Source organism: Toxotes jaculatrix, chromosome 17 (genome assembly GCF_017976425.1).
Source record: "Toxotes jaculatrix isolate fToxJac2 chromosome 17, fToxJac2.pri, whole genome shotgun sequence".
In the NCBI taxonomy this organism is placed as follows: Eukaryota; Metazoa; Chordata; class Actinopteri; family Toxotidae; genus Toxotes; species Toxotes jaculatrix.
The window spans coordinates 20,544,236-20,565,717 of NC_054410.1; the positions used below are offsets into that span (position 1 = coordinate 20,544,236).

Sequence of the window (21,482 nt, forward strand, 5' to 3'; positions counted from 1 at the left end):
TCAACAATGAGTAGGTAAGTTAAGACAAAGCTGTCTGACCTTTGACCTCCAGGACCAGATCAGGTGTGAGGTGGCAGCGCACCAGGCCATCTGGGGTGACGTTCCACAGCTGGTTGCCCTTCCCTCGCTCCGGGGAAATACAAAGTCGACTGCCCGCCATCACCACACTGCCCGAAGTCTCCAGGCAACAGTCCTCCACCAGCTGGAGACAGGAAGGACAGGGTGGATGGAGATGCATTAGTAAGGACTGCTTTTTCTTTTCTTTTTTTTCCCTGCAACTTAAAATCCGGTCATGATATTGCAGCAAACTGGTTGTCGACATCTATAAAAAAAAAAACCTCCTGAAGTCATTCTTCCTCTTTGTAATTGCAAAAAACCCAAAGCTCTCACAGAGTGCATGCCTCAGATACCTCCCCTTACAGCAGTGGTTCTCTCCCTGGGGGTGGGGCCCCCCTGAGGTGGAGTACAACTACCTCTGGGTTGGGTCGTGTTTTCCTATGAACACAACTGGCTGTGTTTGTGGGAGGAAAGTAGGTGAAGGTTCTCCTCCTTGTAGAAGCAACCTTCCTTTAAGGTAACCCTGAACAGTGTGTTAGCAGTGTTGTGTGACGTTGATATAGCTGGGTACCTTGCAGGAAAGCTGTCCATCCTGATAGAGCCACACCTGCTCTTCTCCTCCTGTCTCCTCCACAGCCTGAACCCTCATCAGCTTGATGTCATCCAAAGGTCCTGTCAGGGACATCATGCATCCTGTCTCCCTGTTCCGCAGGCAGAAGTACATCTGTTTCTGTAGGAGGGAAACATGCAGGACCACACTGTTTGATTTTATCCATGAATACATGTCAATGTGATTTACAATTAGGTCTGCAACTTGTTTTATCCACAATTTATTGATCTGATCGTTGGTATTTTATTCATTATATATTCCTCACTTTCAAATTTCATTTCTACGTGAGAATCAGAAATAAATAAAACACAGACACTAACTTGACATAATGAAACTATAAGCTCTACAATACAGGTGGAGCCTTTGAAGAACAGATCCAATATTTGCATTAGATCCATCTGAAGATTCTAATTTCTGGCCCATGTCTCTCCCTCTGTACCTGGAGTAATGGGCGCAGGGATCCGATCTGCTGCCAGCCGCTCAACTTGCACAAATCAGCCACTTCACCTGGCTGAAGAAACAGCTGTCGACCACGGTAGTTACTGCCTTCGTACAACACCCACCTAGAGAGAAGAGCCCAGCTTCATCAATATGCATATAAAAATGTGGGGTAAAAAAAAAAAAAAAAACCCACGATCAGTCCATGTTTACATTCCAAACTGAGCTCCATGATTTACAGCTGCTGCTTTCACACATTTTATTGTCTTGGTAGGTTCCTCACATCTTTGACATCTTGAGCTCTGTTAATGAGAATGTGCCCGGTTCTAAAAACTCAGCTAACATCATTTATGGGAATTTCATGAGTCCCTGTCAAACCTTTTGCAGGAATATGAAAGTAATTTGAATGATTATTGCTGAATCCTCAACACAGCAGTGGTTAAGAGTTTGATGTTTAGGTGAAAACTTTATTTAAACTGCCATCCATAACAAGTTTAACTACATAAATAAAAGTTGTATTTATACATATAAATGTTCAGTTTTGTTTTGTTATTTGTTATTTTATGACCTGTCAATCAAGCTGGGCTCAAAAGCATCTGCCTATTGTGGCTACTTATTTTTTATTATAGAGTGTTAAGAAATATTTGAATGGAAATTTAAACATGGTGACATACATTCCTCCCTCCACCACCAGAGAGCGTATGTGTGCATCCAGGCCGGCCTGCAGCAGGTTCACAGCTCCACCGTTCAACACCACCCTGCGACCTCTACAGCCAACCTTACTGAACAAGATGATGGAGGGCAGAGAGAACACCTGGAGAGCAAGAAGAGAGACTTTAAATCACTGATATTCTTATATTCTTATTCAAATCCAAAGGTCACAAATAAACTTTATTTTCTGTTTCACTGGCACAAATAAACAGGACTCACGTGTCCGGTGGTGTGTATGGAGCGGATGGTAGAGTCTGAGGACAGGAAGCCCATGGCCGCTGTGTTGGGGTACTCTCCCTCCTCCAGCACATACATGTTCTCTGTGAACTGGGCTCCCTCATATGCCACCCAGCTGACACACACACACACACAAAAAAAACACACACACACATACATTATATATGTCAATGACGAAACTTGGGACCGTACTGTTCATATTGTTCATATCACTGTGACACTAAAAAGCTCACACCAAGGTCTGAGAGAATTTTGTTCTTATAAAACAAAGTGTTTTGCAGCCGACTAAAGCAAACAAGACTGATCATTCACACACAGAACACCGGTGACAGTTCCAGTGTTTGGTGCAAGTCGAGTTGTGCCTGTACCTGCCAGCCAGCACCTTACAGGACCTGGGCATGAAGTCCTCATCCAGAGCTGCTGTGCTGTCCTCCAGAGCCACCAGCCGTCCCTGGAAGTCTGGCTCAGAGTACAGCTGCACCTGTGACAGACAGTGCATCCAAACAGCTTTAGTGACCCAGCCAACACACACACACAACCAGGATGGTTGAAGGCAAATGGTTTAATCCATTTTCTATAAAGCCTTGAATGGAGGGATGATACCTTGAATTTTGTTGATCCGATCATCATGTCCTGTAGAACAGAGAGGAGGAAAACATGAGGGGCAAACGCTTTGCACTAAGAAGCTTCTTAAAAATACATTCAGCTGTTACTAACATCAGTTTTACAGCTTGAACAAATCATTAAGTATGATGTTTAAATACTAAAAGTGACATCACAGTGGCAGATGCTTTCAGACTTCTTTAAACTGAACTTTTAGCTTTCATTATTGATTAATCTGCTGATTATTTTCTAAAATAAATGCTTAGTGTATTAAAAAAAAAAAAAAAAACTGAAAACTGAGCCCAAAGCCATGTTATCAGATGTCTTGTTTTGTCTGAATAATGGCCCAAAAATGCAAAGAGAGACTCTTAACTATAATGTAAAATAAATCAGATCAGAATCAGAATCAGAAAAAACTTCTGATTCTGATCTGAGAGAGGAAGCAAAAAATTCTAACATTGGAGAAACTGGAACGCTCAAATATTTGAAACATGACTTATTTGATTATTTACTTTGACTAATCATTTACTGCCTAATCGTTGCAGCTTCACTATGGATCCTTTCTTACATGGAAAACCGGCTGTATGGATGAGATCTTGAAGCTCTGGGCCCCCCAGTCCTCCGGGCTCGCATACAGGCCTTTCTCCAGAACATAAAGCTCTCCACTGAATCCAGGCTGTTCGAATGCCACCCATCTGCCAACGACACAAAAACAACAACCTAAGATACAAAACACTACAGTAACAGAGCAATTCATCAGAACTCATTTATTGGAGACAAATTTAGATAATGCTGTCGCCTTATAATCACGGCACACCTTATGAAAGCAGGGGATTGGTTCTCTGATTAAATCACTGACTTGAACTGTCTGCTGCCCTATAAAAGGTCTATGCTTCTAAGAGGCTGTAAAACGATTTAGCAGGTGAGGCAGAGGTGAAGCAAACAGCAGACTGTTAGATAAAGGTACCGTAAACGTTACACAGCTTCACACGGCTCAAACATGCAGTTGGCTGCACAGTACATACTGTCCTCGGGTGAAGGCCTCCTCCTCTCTGCAGAAACTTCTAAAAGAAGCTATAATGTACGTGTATCTCCTGTTACTAATATCATCCGTGTAAATCCCTGTCTCCAAGAAATGGAAGCACTTTTCATCCTTTGTCAAACCCTGATGCATCAATTACACAAATGGATCAATCAGACAAGATTATTCATAAATGTATCCTCTGGGGCTGTAAGTGTGTGCATGTGTGTACGTGTGGGTTCACGTTTGCGTGTGCAGTGACATAACACAACCATGTCTGTAAGGTGAGAAGCACACACCCAACAGCTGTAAGGGCGTGTACAACACAGTCACGATGTTTCCTCATTCCTTATGAATTTTTAACCTTGCGAGTTATTGTTTTGTTTTTTTTTTCTTTTTGCAGGAACTGTCTGACTTACACTCCACCCATGACGTTAACAGACTGGGTTTTAATACTATGGCCGACATCATCCATGTTGACGACGGGACCCAGCAGGTCCACGTTGAAGCCCCGCTCGTCAAAGTTCCGCTCGCCGAACAGTTTAACATGTGGAGACAGGGAATCCTTGGAAAGATAATAACACAGTAAATTATTAAGAAGGTGAAAAGCCAGTTCTCCTGTTTCCAGTTGCTCACTGTCCAGGAAAAAAAAAACTCTGCCATACAGGAAATTAAGTTGTTTATGTTTCAGATTCTTTTACTATCAGCAGAAGAAGGTTGGGCACTGTTTAAATGATCAGTGAACTCCGGAAGGAGAGGTGCAAATCTCTGCTTAGTGCCAAATATGATCACACAAAGATCCTGCTGGTTAATGTTTCAGGTGATACTTACTGTGCACACAGGCCGAAGTGACAGGAGCCCATCTTCAGATCCTCCCCAGTCGCTGCAGTGAGGATACTCCCCCTCCTCCAGGATGTACTGCTGGCCCTCAAAGTCTGCCTCTAGATAACCCACCCAGCTACAAGGACACAAAAAAGAAATAACTGAATCTTAATTATATTAAATATGTACTAATTATACAATAAGCACCTCAAAGAAACCATTCCATATTAACTCAATCAGATACTCACAGACCACCAAGTATCTTTATAGACCCCACAGTAGGCAGTGTCTTCTCATCCTCGTCTGTTTCCTTCTCTTCCTGTTCTCTTGTGTGCAAATTGTACACATCACTGTCCACCTCTATGTGCTCTCCTTCAAAGTTAGGCTTCTCAAACACTAAGGCCTGGATGAGAGAGGGACAGCAGGAGAGAGAGTTAAAGGTGAGTCCCAGCTGCAGGCAGAGGCCTTAAACATGTTATACATGTTTGTGCCACCTGCATGTGTTTTTGGTCCATTCCTGTCCCAGGGCAGAGTGTCATTCACTCATTCCACACATCACAGTGGAAAGTACAATATATCATAACATGTCTTTCTAAATAAGGTGCAAAGGCTGTTAAATACAGACTGTAGGCTGGAGCTGTCAGCATACCAGAGGTACAGGGTAAAAGTGATTGGAAATGCTGTTATGTTTTGAGCTTTAGTTTCCACTGCAGGAACTTTCCTAAAGAACCAAGAACCTTTTCAGCAAGTCAGGGACCTAGTGTTTGTTTCGACAGAGGGACATAGGGACTGAATTTAGCTCCTGTAGGAAAGTCTGAGTCCCTTTTCTCTGGGTAGTACTTTATTGTTGTTCAGGAACTATCAGGGAGGAGTTTGCACATACAGACAAATACAGACACAGGAGCTGCTTCAACTCAGACAAAGGGACATTAAAATGTTAGTTGTGTACTTGCTTGGTCTACTAGTTTAGAAAAGGAGAGTAAAGAGAGAGAGAGAGAGAGAGAGAGAGAGAGAGAGAGAGAGAGAGAGAGAGAGAGAGAGAGAGAGAGAGAGAGAGAGAGAGAGAGAGAGAGAGAGAGAGAGAGTGAGAGAGAGAGTGAGAGAGTGTGTGTGTGTGTTGTGTTGTTGATTCCTTGTATGCGAAAATTTCAAATTTCAAATGCCCATGTTGTTTTTCAGCCATCTGACTTATTTGCCTGGTGCTCTCAGTACGTCAGATGGAAACACAAACAAGAATAAACAAAGAGGACTTAGTTCCTGGTTTAGTTCCTCTAGTTCTATAGTTCCTGGAACATTTTGCTTGAAAAGTATTAGCTCCTGATTCCTAAATCATGAGTGAATAACATATTTTGTGTATTTTACTGGATGAACTACAGACACAACTAGGAATCTCACAGTGAAGAGCTTCTCTTTGCAGTTGATTTGACAAAAAGACTTGAACATACTCAGCTTTGTCCTCCAGGAACTTGTTACAACTTGCAATAAGTTTGACACGGTTCTTCTACGTACTTCACTAAAAATCTGAGAGTCGTGTCTGACTTTTAAACATCATCTGACATTATTGTTTCAGACTTTTACAGGCTATTTTAACTTAAAAAAAAAACAACAAAAGTGGAAGAGTCATTCATTCTTTCATCACATCTATTCTCCTGTACCAGCTGAAATCTTTGCAAAATAATTTCTACTCTCTCCTTAGACATACACATGCATGAACAAGCTGCAATATTTCCCAGCCCCATCTGAACCTGAACCAAGCCTCCAACACACTGAACCATATTAAACAATTAAACAGGCTCAGGCTAAACTTTGGTGAGTCATGGCTCCCACTCAACAGCCATAACAAACCTTCCTTTTTGAGCAATCCTTTGCCTCTAAACAAGAATCTCTAAGGGTAAATCAAACCAAATGTAACATCTAAGACTTTGTGTCGACACTTGTCATGTTTGTGTAGTTTCTAAAAACACTAGATAGATGCAGCAGCTGTAATGCAGTGCAATGCAGAACAAACCTTGACTTCATGAGGATTCTCCACCCTTATCGCTCCCTGAAATGAGAAGATGCACATTTGTCAGTTAAAGACATCTGACGAAATGACAGTGTACTACAAACATATATCCATGCTTCGTGTGCTGTACCATTCGGAGGGGTCTGAGAGACCCGATGAAGGGCTCAGAGAAACCCCAGGTCTCTGGGCAGGGATACTCTCCCACCTCCAGCACTCCCACAAAACCTGCAAAGCCTGGATCAGTGTACACCAGCCAGCTAAAGACAGACACACACACATACACAGCATGGGAGAGAGGGCGAGAGAGGGTGGTAAAAGGAGGAAGGAAAAGAAAGTGAACACACTTTCAACACTATAAATTAACACGAGTGTGACATTTTCCTCCATCATTACATAATGAAGGGATTGAAAACAGTACTTTCTCTCTTTACACCGTGAGCTAGTTGAAAAATGTAAGTGCTAACCATCAGTAATCAGCAGCAGTTAAAACTATGACAACCACAAGCTTCAGCCTGCAGTTTGCATTCCTTCATAGACAGAAAACAGATGCTGCTCACACACACACACTTTCCCATGCAGTCTCCAGAAAGTTTGCATCTTTGTGACCTTTAAAACTACTAGTTAGCAGCCGGGTTTTCACCAGCAATGAAAATGGAAGCTGAAAAATGACTGGCACCATTTTTTTTTTCATTACCTAAACTAGAAAACTCAAGGAAGCTATTTCACAGCTGAACTTACACTCCAGAATGGACCTTAATGGAGCCAGTGGTCTGTGGGATCCCATAGGAGCCGATCTCCACAGTGTCGTCACAGTAAGATGACACCCTCCCCAGCCCATTGACCTCTGCAAACAGGTCGATCCGGGGTATGCTATAATCCTATACAACACAAAATCAAAAGAAAATAGCGTGAGAGTTTGTGTGAGAACAAGTTTTTAATTTGAAAATCTGAGTGGAGTTGAGTATTCAGGTTCCATACCCAGCCCGATTTACAAATTCCACAGGGATCACATTAGGTGATAAGCAACATTTCAACACAAACAATCACAAACACAATAACAATCTGGATGCAGTATGACAGACTGACAAATGAACGGAGTAACTTACTCTAACTGCCAGTCGGAGAGAACCTATGACCATAGGTGCTGTGGAAACAGGCTGACTAGTCTGGTCCAGTGCTGTTGGAGTTTCCTCATCTGCCCATATATTCACTATGTGCTCTGTAGGACCTTCCTCAAGGGCTATTATACGCCCCTGGTAGCCAGGTTTTTCATAGAGAAGCCAGCTAAAGAGGGAAATGTTTCTCATTAATGTTAATGTGTTAACAGTTAAAGGGACTGTTTTAACCAGCAAGAAGACCCTTACCACCCTCTGATGACTCTGACTGAGATGACAGGGGACAGCTTCATCGTGGTGGCATCTTCTACATCCGAGTACAACTCCAACGCTTCCCCTCCAAACTGAGCATGCTCATATATGACTATCTGGATCAAGAAATAGAAATTTCACTGCAACAAGATGTTTTTCCATGCCAAAAAATATTTTTTTTAAAAATGTGTGTAAACAACATTTAATCGTACCTTTCCAGGCCTTTTGTGGAAACCTCTAACAGCAGGTATCTGTGAGGAAATGTAACATTTCAGTGATGAACTTGAGCCTGTGCTTTAAAAAACTACTTCAGTCAACACACACTTCAGTCATTTCAACCGTTCATCCATTCATTTCACTATCACTTTAGCACATCCCTGACAGTTTCAACCATTTTCCACTGCCTTTATGTCAGTATTTCAAACATCCATCCATTAGCACTAGTTAAATGTTTAGACCTCTCTGCTTGTTTTTGCGCAACACATACAGCAGAGTTCAGGTCTTAACAGTTTTCCCACACACTACCTACTACAGCTGTACCCCTGGTTTACAAATACCCCAATTTACTGAGCATCACTGAGGTCAAACATACATTTTGATCAGAGGAAACCAAACCTGTGGGTGTTGAGGGAGAGAAATAAACACTTCTTGTGTAGCAGGTACTGCAGTGTACATTGTGTTGATCTAAACACTAACTTGTTTTTGCATAGTTCAGCTCCATTTGCACACTGATGCAAATATCTCATCATGATGTGACACCAGAGCTTTAGATCTTGGCAAAGACTTCCTGTGCAAAATTCCAGACTGAGCACACTTTCTCTTGTCCTCACTTGCAAATGATTCATGTCTTTGTTGCAACAGAATCACAAAACAAAGGAGCAGGATGTGAAACTGGGGCAAATCACCATGGAAATCGACTAGGAAATATCATTGCTTTGTATAAAAGCCTAGCAGCTCAAAACCCATTCAGGCTTTGGGCTGTTATTTCTGTTATTTCTATAGAGATCTTCATTTAAAATATCCAAATACTTACCTTTGTTTTAGTAGTAGAAAGCCCATTTTGAGATTTCTGTTGGTTGTAGGTGGTGGTTGGAGGCAGTGCAGCAGGGCCCTTCAGGCCCTCATCCACATTAGGTACTCCTGCTCTCGAGGCGTGGTCCATAACAGTATTCCCCTTAGGATTTGTTTCGGTTTTAGTCGTGTGTGTAGAGACCTGGGAGGCCTCAGATTCTCTTTTGTTCTTCTTGAGGTATTTCTCTAAATGATCGGGCAGCTTTATCTCTGAGAACGTGGGCAGAGGAGGAAGAGAGGAGGAGCTGAGTGCTGACTCACTAACTGTACCTATACCACCACCCACAACTGGGCCTTGAGCTATGCTTTTCACGCCCTCCTTATCTGCTCCGACGCCAGGCTGAGGTGAATCAACAACACCCTGCTTTCCAACAGAGGGCAGGTCTTGTTGTTGGTTAGCCGACAATGAACTATTTGAGGCAGAGGCAGTTTCCTCTTTGGTTTTCCTGGAGGAACTCAGCAGGCTGGAAAGGATGGACATCCTTTCAAGTCTTGACGTCAGCTTCCCAGGTTCCCCTCCATTGCTTTGTCCCTCTTGTTTTCTTGCTTCAACTTTGGTCCCCTCTTTGACTCCATCGTTTCCTTCCACCTCATCCAGTGATTTCTTTTTGTCTCCAGATGTGGACATGGCATTGTCCTGTGCACGTTTTTCCAGGGTCCGTCCTTCCCTATTGGCTGCTTTTTGTTTTATCACCATAGCTGGTGAAGGGTCCCTAAAACTTCTGCCATTTTTCCTTAAACCAAACTTGAATTCATCAGGGTCAAACGTTTTCTCAAAATGGTCTTCCTTGATGGCCGGCATGGCAAAGGGCGGAGATGGGGACTTTTTCCGAATGTGCTTCTTTGGAGGTAGTGAGAAAGAAATCCCACACTTCTTAATGCTGCTGATAAACTCATCAAAGTCATCAGGCTCGAGAGATTCATCCTCACTGGCTGACGCATCTAGTCTTTTTTTGTGTTCCTTCTTCTGCTTTGGACGTTGTTCCACATCCAGCCAGCTAGATGGAGATTCCTTGTTTAGCTGAAGACTTTGAGATTGGGTAGATGGTTTTGCTGTAGCAGGAAGAAGTGAACTGCCCTTGAGCGATGGCTTTGTAGGTTTTTGTGGCTCACTGAGGTTTAGGACGTTCTCCTCTCTTAAAGTCTGCACTTCCTGTGTCAAACCGCTATCCGTTTTTATTTTTTCTTTAATGTCTTCATCATTCTTCTGAGCATCAGTACTAATAGGTATTTTCTCTAAAATTACACTGGACTTGTCCTTTTGTTCTCCGCTAACTTTCTTGCTAGATGCATCTTGTACGAAAACAGGTTCTGACGCTTGCTTGACATCTGTCTTTGATGCATTTATCTGCTGATCCTTCTGCTCTGTCACTTCACTCTCATCTTGAACATATTCTTTAATGAGGCTTTTCTGTGTCTTATCACTTTCACTAACTACTTTTGCAGTTGTGGAAACACTTGATTTTTCAGGTGATTTGTTATCTCCTGTTGTCTCTTCCTCTGTTATAGTCTTCGGTTTCAGTTCTTGGTTTCCATCTGCAGCTTTGGAACTTGTGGATTGATCAGCGGTTTTCTCTGGTTTCTTAGTCTCCACATGCTCATCTCCGACAGTTGAGGGCTTCTGGTCTCTTTGGGTGCTAACTTCAGAGTTAACATTCACAATGACACTCTCATTCACCAGACTCTTTACTGGTGAATCCTTTGTTTCAGTCTTTTCTTTCACTCCCTCAGCACTCTGAGTTTTGGTGCTTTCAATGTTCCGTTCTTGAATTTGGCTTTCTGATGCCTTCTCTGCTTTTCCTGTCTCCAGGTCAGTGTTTGGACATTTGGACTCTGTCAACTTGTTGTCCTCTAGCTTCGTAATATCCCCATCTTGGTCTCTAACAATTATGGTCTTCTGGACCTCTTGGTTGCTGACTTCGCTACTAGCATTCACAATCGGTGTCTCATTCAAACTCTTTACTGATGAATCCTTGGTTTCAGTCTTATCTTTGGTACCTTCAGTACTAGTGCTTACAGAGTTGAGTTCTTGAGGTGTATCTATGTCTTGGCTCTCCGTTGTGTTCTCTTGAACTTCAGTTTTTATGCTCTCTGGTTCCTGATCTAACTGATAGTTTGGACATTTGGATTCTGTCAATTTGTTTTTATCTGGTTTTGTTATGTCCTCCTCGTCTCCAACAATTATGTGCCTCTGGTCTTGTTGGGTGCTAACTTCACTGTTGGCATTTACTACTGCAATCTCATTCTCCAAACTCTTTATCGATGAATTCTTTGTTTCCAGTTTTTCTTCAGTGCCTTTAGCACACTGAGCTTCAGTGCTTTCTGTTAATAGTTCCTGAGCAGTATTCATTTGGAAAATATGGCTTTCTGTTGTTTTCTTCTCTGGAGCTTTTTGTGCCTCAGGTTTCGGTTCATTTAGACATTCGGACTCTGCTGATCTCTCAGCATTTTCCTCTCTTTTTGTAATGTCTTCATCTTGTTCTCCAGCACTTAAGTCCTTCTTGTCCTCTTGGTTGATAACTTCAGATGCAGCTGTATCATCTGAAATCTTCTTTGGTAAACTCTTCTCTTCTTTATCTCCAGCACTCTGCATTTTAGTGCTTATGGCTTTTATTTCTGGAGTTTGGTTTTCCTTTACATCATCAGCAGGTTTGTCCTCCTCATTTGTGTTGTTGTTCTTGGCCTCATCTTTGGTTAGCAGTTTGGGCTCCTGTTCATTTTTCACTGCTGATGCCATCATCTGCTGCTCTGCCCGCTGTGTTTCCTCACTGCCACTCTCTGCATTTTCTTTCAAAAGGATCTCACATTCATGTTTTGCATCGACCACACTGGGTGTAGTTTCATGAAGTACACTTCTTGCTTGCTCAGCCTCTGTCCTCTTGTCTTCCTGGGCATCTGTAACCACCGTCTGTGGTCCCTCCTGTGAGTCAGGCTGTAAACATTTCTCCTCTGATGATAGATCATATGGTTTCTCTGGTTTTATAATGTCTTTCTCTGCTTCTTCCTCTTTGGTTATGCCCTTGAGCTCCTCTTTGCAACTGCCCTGTGAGTCAGTGCTTTCCACTGCTGCGTCATTCAGCTTTTCATTTGGTTTTGAGTCTTTCTCCTGTCTTTCAGATTCTCCTGCCACTAAAAGAGGCTCTTTGTCCGGCTCATTTTCAACATTCTCTGGCAATTCACAAACAGTCACAGCCTCTGTTTGAATGTCCAAAGCCTCTGATGGTTTCCTGCCAACCTCCTCTCTACTGTCACTACTTTGCTCCACCTCAACATTTTTCTCTGAATCTATGCCTGATGTGGAGGGCAATCTATCATTTCCAAGAATTATATTTGTGATTTGATCCTTAAATAACTCATTTTCCTTTTGCTGCTCTCTATCAGCCAGATCAGAGTCAGCTGAAACAGAGGAAGTGGCTGAAAGTACAGCTTTTGGCTCAGCATCTTGGTGTTTTGAGGCCAGGTTAGCAGGAAGATGATTCATGGTTGCCTCTTCTTTTGAAGCGACATCGGTGGTTGCGTTAAGGTAAACATTACCTTCCTCATCAGAGTTGGTCTTTATGTCACGGTGCAAGCTGTCACCCACAACAGGTTTGGCGGATATATCAGTTACATCCTCATGAGCTGGTATTGTGTCCTGAGCCAAAACTGCAGGATCTGGCCCTTCCTCCTGGATTAAATCCAGTTCTACGTTACTTATTATCTGGGCTGTGTTTAAAATGTCCTCTGAAGACTTTTCTAGTAATGGCGGTGTTTGCTGTTCCTGTGTGGTGTTATCACTTTGTATGTGAGATACATTTTCAGGTGAAGACTCAGCCTCACTGCTTGGCAATAACTTAGATACTGTGTCTGCTGCTGGTGTACCTTCTACCTCAGAGTCTGCTGTGATAATAACATCATTGTTTTGTGTTGGCTGGATTTTTGAAATTGCTTCAGTTGCAGGACTGGTTACGCTCTCTGATTCGTTTGTCTCTGTTCCATCCGGTTTGATTTCACTGGTACTGGACTGTTTGTCTGTGAGATTTATAATGTGTTCTTCTTCTTCTGTAGACACAGACTCGAATTCACATCTGTCGTCGCTGGCACCATCCTTCACTTGATCTGCTACAATACTGTCAGATGCTTTGACAGCTGTCTCTGTGTCAGTGTCCTGACTGGAGTCCTGTTTGGATGTAGATGTGCTTGCAGAATTCTCAGTTGGAGAATGTTGAGGTTTCCTGGATTTTAATTTGTTGGAGCTCCTCTGACCCCGTGTAGGAAGCTTGCTCACAGATGATATAGGATCAGGTGAATCCTTTACTGGACTCTTTTGGCGTTGTGTGTTGTTTTCGCTCTGTTTGGAGACGCTCGATGAGACAGTTTTCTTTTGCTTGGCGGGAGGTGGAGAGACAGGCGAGGTAGGGGTATCATTCTCTTCGTGGCTAATGCTTTTATTAGATAGGTGTCTGGATGGTCTTGTTGACAGCATACTCCCTGTTGGAAACACATACACACACAGTTTTAACAACAAAATGAGCTTTCTTGCAGAGACGTGGATGGAAAAAATTGTGTGCTGAACTATTTCTTGGCACAGTACAGCTTTTGTTTTTAAACAAAAAAGATACAACATGTTAATTAGTGAGCTTTAGAGGGGCTGGTTGGTGGATTTTGTTAAGTTTGGTCAGAGTCAGGCTCTTTCTTCCTGTTTCCAGTCTTTAAGCGAAGCTAAACTCAATGTTAACTCAAGATTCATGCTTACCATGTATTCAAGAAAGTGGTATCAACATTCTCATCTAATACTCAGCAAGAATAAACCTGTTTCCAAAATGTAAAGCTGTTCCTTTAAAACATGAACCATCAACAGAAGGGCTAAAAGGATTTGGTAAGGTGACCTATGTATTTAGGTATAAAGTAAACAGTACAGGAGCTGACAGATTTACTGCCCAGCAGACAACAAAGTTGTGGTCATGCTGTCTTACCTTTCTTGGGACTTTCAGGGAGCGGCAAAGGTATGTCAGTACCATGTCTCTTTCCAGGAGGTACTTCTTGCTGGTCTGAACTCTTTCTGGGTCTGTCTGAGTCCGTCTGACCAGATGAAACTTTTTTATAGCTGGTGCCACTGGCTTGTGTTATACTGTCATTCTTCTTTCTTGTTGGAGATGAAATGGGCAACCGAGTCTTTGATGCCGAGGAGGCATCACTCTCCACATTGTTCCGAGGCTGTTTTTTAACATCCAGACTTTCCCTGTCAGGTTGGTGTCCTGTTTTAACACTGCTCTCCCTGTGATCTTTCTCCATGCCATTTACCAGGTTTACAGAGCCAGTGTCCTCATCTGACTTTTCTTTCATAAGCTTTATTCCTGTCTTGTATGTGTGTTTTGTGGGAGAAATGTCTCCTGACACAGATTTCCCTCCCTTAGCTTCCTCAAAACTTGGTTTCCTGCCAGCTTTGGTAGTAGTGACGGGAGATTTCAAAGATTCTTTGGTTCTAGGTTGCTTTTGCAGTTTGGAAGTGACCCCTGAAGCTTCAGTCACTGATGTTTTATCTGCTGTCACTGGTGATTTCACATCAGCATCTGATGTTGACCTTTTGGGGATTTTAGACTTTGAACTTGTTGCATTCGAGGAACTGCTGGTGCTCTGGTCCTTGAATGCTGGTGACACAGAAACTGTTTTCTCATTACTATGTTCCCTCTGTAGTGGAATATCACCCAGAGTTCCCACTTTCGTGCCCTCTGTTGTGCCTTTTGCCTTTGTTGTGACATTTTTGGCCTTGCTTCCAGCTGCAGAGGATGGGATCTTTGCTCCACTTGCAGTGGTATGCTGACTTTCCACTGCTGCTTTCAGCCCTCGCTTAGAGGGTACAGCCTGGCTGGTCTCTTGGCTTCTTACCCCAGACCCTGACGCTTGTGACTTTGCTTTGTACATGTCTGAGGGTGCAGAGGTATCATCAAAATCAGAGACCGGAGAGTCTGTTTTTTCTTTAACTAGAAGTTCAGGAGTATTTGAGTCAGGGAGCGTAGTCTCAGCTGTTGTGAATGTCTCAAGGTTGGCTTCCTTGAATTCTGCATTGTTGTCATTTTGGAGGTTTGGCAGTCTGACAGGAGAGAGACAGAGAAAAGGAAGCATTAACAGGAATACTTTAATTAAAATAACCTTTACAACTACATAGTCGTTAAATAAGAAACAACCCATGGTGCAAAGTAACTAAGGACACTTTTCACTTCAAGATTTTAAACATGTGATCTGCACATGTGTTTTCACACTGTTTTCAAACTTGATTTGTGTTTGAGTATCACCCTGCAGGAGTTCTCAAACCATAAATCCGTCCTCAGGTATTTTTCAGTCTTTAGCCTGGAGCGCAGAGTAACTCAAAAATTTACAAGGTGTTACCATGGTCACAGCACTGTTCATTCCTCCTTCTGTGGAGCAGTATCTCTTTATATGTCATTTATTCCGTAGCCACGTGTCTAAGTGTATCTACGTAACCCTAAAGCCAAACAAAAGTGTGCAGGCAGCAGTCGCCAGTTGCCCGTCAAGTTCTGTAATGACTAACTTATTCAGGTAGTGAATATACACCATAGGTAAACACAGCGAAGGTGACCTTCATTTCAATTGAAACTTGACAAAATGAAAGAAATATTTTGGTTCATTATTACTACATTTGCTGTTTGATAAGTAACAATTACTTCTTAAGAATTTTAAGTGTCATCTACAGTGTGTTCTAGAGAAACGTCACTGTTTCCGTATGATTAAATGGACTGTATATGAATATTTCAGTGCCTAAGTGCAGGTTTAGCCTGCATTGTTCTCATCTGGTACAATGGAGCATGGGAACTCAGAGCTCAGGTTGCATGCCAGCTTAGCTCTCTTTGCCTTTCTGTTCCTCCCAGGATCAAAGGGGCTACTAAACACTAAGCGCAGAAAATAAAAACAGACAGATACTCACTGTTTCACTTCCGTTGTATCTGAAACCTCAGAAGCTGAATCTCTGCTGTGCTCCTCTCCTGTCGGTTCGTCCCCGTCCAAACTTGGCTCTGGGCTAACATACACCTGATGGGCAAAAACCTTGTGCTTCGAAGGCAGATTCACAGTCTTGCGCGTAACACGAGTTTCTCTTGGTCTGCGTCTCTCCTGAAGGGAACTCTGCTTTGAGTCTGTGCCAGTGTCAGGCTCCTCTGGCTGCAGCAAGATTGTCTGGAACTCCCCTGTAGTCAGTGCCAGGGAGATGGCTGACTCTGGCAAGCTGCCGCTGGGCGGCAAAGTCTCTGAGGAGGTGGAGGGGCTATCTGCTGTGCCCTGAGTGACGGAGTCGTCCTCAGGAATCACTGTGACAGGTATAGCCAACACGGGAGGCGAGTCTGCTCTGAAACCCTCCTCCCATTCTTTCATTGTATCCTTCTCTTTCTCCCCCTCCCTCTCCCCTACCTCCTCCTCTCCCAGGTGTGTTTCCACCCATATGGCTTTGTGGAGTTGGACAGGAGAATCACCTCGGGGTACTTCCTCTGTCTCGGGTGAAGGGCTCCATGCGGCTATAGTTTCCCCAGAGAATATCTGAGCCCTCCTTTTGGCTCCTGAGTTTTCATATTCCTGTTGAGTCGTGTTGAGGTGTGAGGTGGAAGACTGAGGGCGTAATGTTATTCCTGTTAGGGAAGTGCTGTGTCCCTTCTCTCCAACTTTCACCGAGGATTTCTTTGACGCTAAGCTTATAGAAGTTAAGTTAGGCGACTTTGGAGCCTCAGCTGTCGTGGATAGGGGGATTTTAAATGACAGCGCGGTCGGGCTAACTGTGCTGGAGCCCTCTGCATTTTTCAGGATGCTTTCATCTAAATGAACGTGCAGCCTCTTGCTTACTTCCTCCACCACCGACTCTGCAAAGCCTACATCTGAGCTCGAGTCTGCACCTGGGTGAGTGGTAGTAGCAGGGTCCAGAGTGGTGGGAGTCACATTCCCAGAATTCCTTTCACTGCCGGCTGTGCTCACCCGGCACACACTCACTTCCCTCACACTGCTTTGACCACTGCTGCTATTGTCTGCGAATGGGAGCTCTGCTTCGTTTGTGAACTCAGAAACTATGCTCGAGGCGCTGGGACTGGAGCTTTGGCTGAGGGTGTCACCTGGTTTGCCCTGTTCATCACGCGGCCCTGCTAGCTCACTGTCTTTTCGAGAAGGAGTTGGAGTCTTTAGCCCATCCTCCTGTTCAGGCTGGGGTGAACGCGGAGACGAGGGCGACGCTGGGGAACCTGCATCGGCGGAGGTGTCTGAGCGCTGCCTACTACCGCTCTTCTTTCTCTTGGAGTTGAAGAAGCTGCTGAGGCGATCAAACATTCCCCTCTTCTCCTCCAAATTCTGGAAGAGGACAGAAAAGAAACAGACAGAAACAAAAACACAGAGGTGGGCAGAACCATTGCAGTTAAAATATGGACCATTACAATCCCATTTTTATGACCCGCAAAATAAAAGCATGTACAGCACTTTAGAAGAGGGACGAGATTAAGATGCAGAAGTCAGGAAAAGATAGTCTAGCAAAAAAATGGATGAAACTGTTTCATTCTAAAAATGCAAACACAAATATACCTCAGCTTATGTAAAAGACAGAATGATGTCTTAAGAAATTAAAGTGTATTGGACTATGGGAACCACTAAAAGTGTTTTTAGGTTACTGTTTTTTTTTTTCAAGATGACAATAAAAAGGTTAAGCGTCTATAAAAAAAATGACCATCACTTACTTTTCTTTAACATTCTGTTTTCTAACCCTTAGTAAAAGACAACCTGTTGCAAACACCAACACACTGATGACTAATGACTAACTAGAGTGACAGAAAACTTCTCTGATGCTTAGCTCAAGGGTCAGAGCTTCTACCTGTACATAAACAATAAAAACACGAAGTCCAGGCTCTTAGACTCTGAAAAGAGACGTTTAATTAATGAGAACAGCATCATTAAATTAGGACAGTGTGAATGGGACAGCAGAGACTTCAAAGTGCTTGTGTAGTCAAATATAAACCACATCCTAGCGTGTCAATGAAAGATTTTAACAGAATTCATACCAACAGACCGAACACAAAGGACAAAACACTATGCCGCCATAACACACACCTTGCAAAACCCGGCTTATTGTAGTTGCAGTCTACAGATCACATGTTAAGACAAGAAGCATGAACCACAATGTAACAAAACAACAGTTACATACCATTTGGACTTCCTGGAGTCGAACCTGTTGAATTCCTTTGGAGTTTTGTGTCTAATTAATGCTCAGATTGTAAAATTAGCAGATAAAATAAGTCCATATTTATGTCCTTTAGAAGACAGAATGATCCTGACACTGGTCCTTGAACTAGGTAGGCACAAAAGCCAGTGTCCTACATTGAAAATACAGTATGAACAGACAGGCTCTGCTCGCTGAAATGACTGGTGTGTTTCTACAGTTAAGTGTCCCAGCTCTGAACAAAGTGCCTGACTTGAGGGCATGGCTATTTGCATCACAGCAACAATGTGAAAAAAAAAAGAAAAAGAAATATTGTGAAAGACGGTTCACATGGCAAACAAGCCAAAGAAATCCACAATCCAGTCAAACTGTGGGTGTGGATACGCCTGCTGGAGACAACCCCACCCTTCCTCACTCTAAAGCTGGGCAAATCAATAGTACATCTGTTATCTACTGTGCCTTTATTTAAGAAGAGTTCAGAGTATGTCAGTTAACTCTACTACACTTAACACTCAGACAGGAACCATACAGTGACAGGTCAAAGGTTCAACGACCCTGTAAGAGTAAGTAAATACAATCTAATTAGTATTTTTTTATTTTTACTGTTCTGAGACTTAAACCTGAGTATTCCCGGAGTACTTTCTGATCTGTATTTATTCTGTTAGAAAAACCAGTCTCCACATTCAGATAGTTTCACTGAGCAAACGGCAGGTACAGATGGCCTGTGGCTGGGTTTTCCGGTTCATGTCTAAATAAAATGAAATGCAGACACCTCACTGAAAATCCTCTCTGGGATCTAACATTGTTTTCACTTTAATATGAAGTCAAAAGCTGCGACACTGTACCTCCAGGTTGTTTTGACTCATTCACAAATCCACAGTGATGAAGCAGAGAACATTAAAAAAAAAAAAAAAGCCAGTGTCCAGTGTAAGTCTTAGTCTTGAACGGCTGGTAGCGTCCCTCTGTGCAAACCTACCACTGTAGTATTAGCTCTCCACGGAGCATTCCCCTAGTATTTACTCATAGCAATGACAAATGTCAGGTAGGTGGAGATATAGCACCATATCTGTGTGCATTTTGGCCCACTTCCTTATCTGTGAGCCAAAGCTCTGCTTCGTTCTCTCAGCAGCAGATAATAAGAAAGGCACATACAGGAACAATGATGTTAATTAACTGTTAAATACTGTTAAACACTGCAGGGCATTGGATCTTTCATCCAAAACATAAACAAAGGGAGTTTACTGGGTTTTTTTTTTTTTAGCTATGAACTTAAAGCAAGTAAAAATTCTACTTGTAGTTAGTTATAAACCCTCAAAATGACATGAGTGAATTCATGAAAACTTAATGAACACATGAACATCCTCCAGTGTATCTTTTCAAAAACTGCCACTGACACAAATATCAGTGAGAGCAGGTTCGACAGGTTTGAGTGTATGGAAAGTAGCCCTGGGACTATGGGATCCCATGGGATTACTGCATGTGAATCTCCTCTTAAAGGGGAAACACGCTTTTACGGCCCCTCAATATGTTATTCCAATCACCTAAGACAGGCTAGTCAGACACTGAGCATTTACCACTGTCCCCTACAGGCAGAAATGAGTGAAAACAGCCTGAAATCAGTGATGTCATGCAGCGTTGCAGCTGTTTGGAGAATAAACTGGAAAGGAAAGCGAAGCATGAACCTAACCTTCAATGCAACCATATAAACATACAATCTACATAAAATAGTGTGCATTTTATGCATAGGTACACAGTCTACAGGTACACAAAACATACCCATCTACTGTTTGCTGCCCGGCTCACTTTCACCTGTGACCTAATTACTTTTTTGCATTTGTTGAGTCATTACTGTTGTATCCTATAAATGTACAGTAGATAAAGCTCTGTTACTCCAGGTCAACAGACCGTAACAGACACAGAGGTGGTGCAGGTATTGTCATTTTGCTACAAGCAGTAGCAAGTATGATATTTGGAGCATGTTCTGGAAACATATTTAACACTTTGCTGAGAAATGAACAAAAGTACAAAGTGCTCAAAATGCAGAAACATGGTGTAATATATTAGATCATTAGATTATTACTGCTGATTCAAGAGTGTGTAACTAGTATTTTACTGTTCTTGCAGGTTGAGGTGGAGATATTTTAAACTATTTTCTATAATGTTTTACTCTCTATAGTGCATCACGTTTTCTGAGCTTATATGTTTTTATGTTAAATCTGACTCACAAAAGTAACTAGTAACTACAGCTGTTAGATAAATGCAGTGGAGTAAAAGGTACAATATTTGTCTCTGAAAAGTATCAGTGGAGTAGAAGTATAATAGTAGTATGACATGGAAAGACTCCAGTTAAGCAGAAGTAAAAGCACAAAGCACATGTACCAATCTGTCAAAGTTTCAGTTTTCCGTCCAACACTGATGATAAGTGTGAAAATGCGTTAGTAAAACCAACCTTGAAGAATTTGGAGGGTGAAGTAGGGCTGCCTGGCTGAGTCATGTCGAAGCTGATCATGGAGGTGGACTCAGAATGAGGGTCCCAGTCCGACTCAGTCCGGAAACTACATTCTGTGGAAACACTCATCTGGTCGTAGCTCCTGACAGAGGGAGGCAGGAAACACACAGGGAGAGACAGAGGGGGAGGAGAGGGGAGGAGAGGGGACAGAGAGGATGTTATGTCATTAGCCTTTGTTTCACTTCTCACTGTATAATGCTGATGTTTTTATTATGTACTCATCAAACACCATTCATTAAACCTTGTAGCTGCAGTTTACAACTGTTTTTCTTAACATTTCTCTGAATAAAAAAGTTTATTTCCAATTACATATTAAAGGTGAAACAATAATCAAAGTAAAATAATTTTTTACTTATACAGCACTGAGAACACGAACACACCACTTTAAAGGCTTAGCTGAAACATAAGTTGCTGTGTTGGTTTAGGTCAAACGTACATATAGGATCATGGGCTGTCCCCTGTGTCCACATACAGTAATGCTAGTCATGAGCAATATACAAATAAAACCTCAAACCCAGCCCTGACTCGACGTTTTTTCATTCAGACTTTGTGTTGAGCTGGAAAAACACACAGAGTAGCCAGACAATATGACACTTGACATTCCCCAGCGGCAAACTGAGCAATTAGAGGGTCATCGAGGATTCTAGGACACGTGTGAGGCATGAGGACGTCAACCTGTTTCAAGGGGGAGTGTTTTAGGTTTTTTTTCTGTTGCCTAAGTTAGAAAGTTGCCTAGAGCGTTTACAGAGGAATCACACCCAGTCTGGAACCAGTCCTCTGAGCAGCGAGCGGTCCGACACAATGACACAACGACAGACATTCCTCCTCATTTCAACAACACGTGCTA

General features: G+C 42.6%; 1 protein-coding gene across 3 annotated transcripts in view; it reads right to left on the reverse strand.

The window, feature by feature from the left end:
- Positions 1–21,482, reverse strand: part of crybg1a (crystallin beta-gamma domain containing 1a) — a 38,941-nt gene that overhangs the window by 2,941 nt on the left and 14,518 nt on the right. For 2 of the 3 annotated variants that reach the window (XR_005896210.1, XM_041060200.1), the window contains exons 2-22: positions 20,576–20,717; positions 15,868–17,267; positions 13,898–15,015; positions 8,905–13,412; positions 8,084–8,122; positions 7,869–7,987; positions 7,611–7,788; positions 7,243–7,382; positions 6,635–6,761; positions 6,508–6,543; positions 4,748–4,902; positions 4,509–4,635; positions 4,097–4,242; positions 3,225–3,351; positions 2,657–2,686; positions 2,422–2,534; positions 2,036–2,168; positions 1,780–1,919; positions 1,107–1,230; positions 629–787; positions 40–202 (exon numbers count right to left, since the gene is read on the reverse strand). Coding sequence is in view for 2 of the 3 variants with exons in the window: in XM_041060200.1 (XP_040916134.1) it covers positions 40–202; positions 629–787; positions 1,107–1,230; positions 1,780–1,919; positions 2,036–2,168; positions 2,422–2,534; positions 2,657–2,686; positions 3,225–3,351; positions 4,097–4,242; positions 4,509–4,635; positions 4,748–4,902; positions 6,508–6,543; positions 6,635–6,761; positions 7,243–7,382; positions 7,611–7,788; positions 7,869–7,987; positions 8,084–8,122; positions 8,905–13,412; positions 13,898–15,015; positions 15,868–17,267; positions 20,576–20,717 (9,224 nt within the window). In the remaining variant the exon portion in view is untranslated. Of the gene's footprint in view, positions 1–39; positions 203–628; positions 788–1,106; positions 1,231–1,779; positions 1,920–2,035; positions 2,169–2,421; positions 2,535–2,656; positions 2,687–3,224; positions 3,352–4,096; positions 4,243–4,508; positions 4,636–4,747; positions 4,903–6,507; positions 6,544–6,634; positions 6,762–7,242; positions 7,383–7,610; positions 7,789–7,868; positions 7,988–8,083; positions 8,123–8,904; positions 13,413–13,897; positions 15,016–15,867; positions 17,268–18,111; positions 18,240–20,575; positions 20,718–21,482 lie in introns of those variants that run through there. The other variant, XM_041060201.1, reaches the window with a different exon arrangement.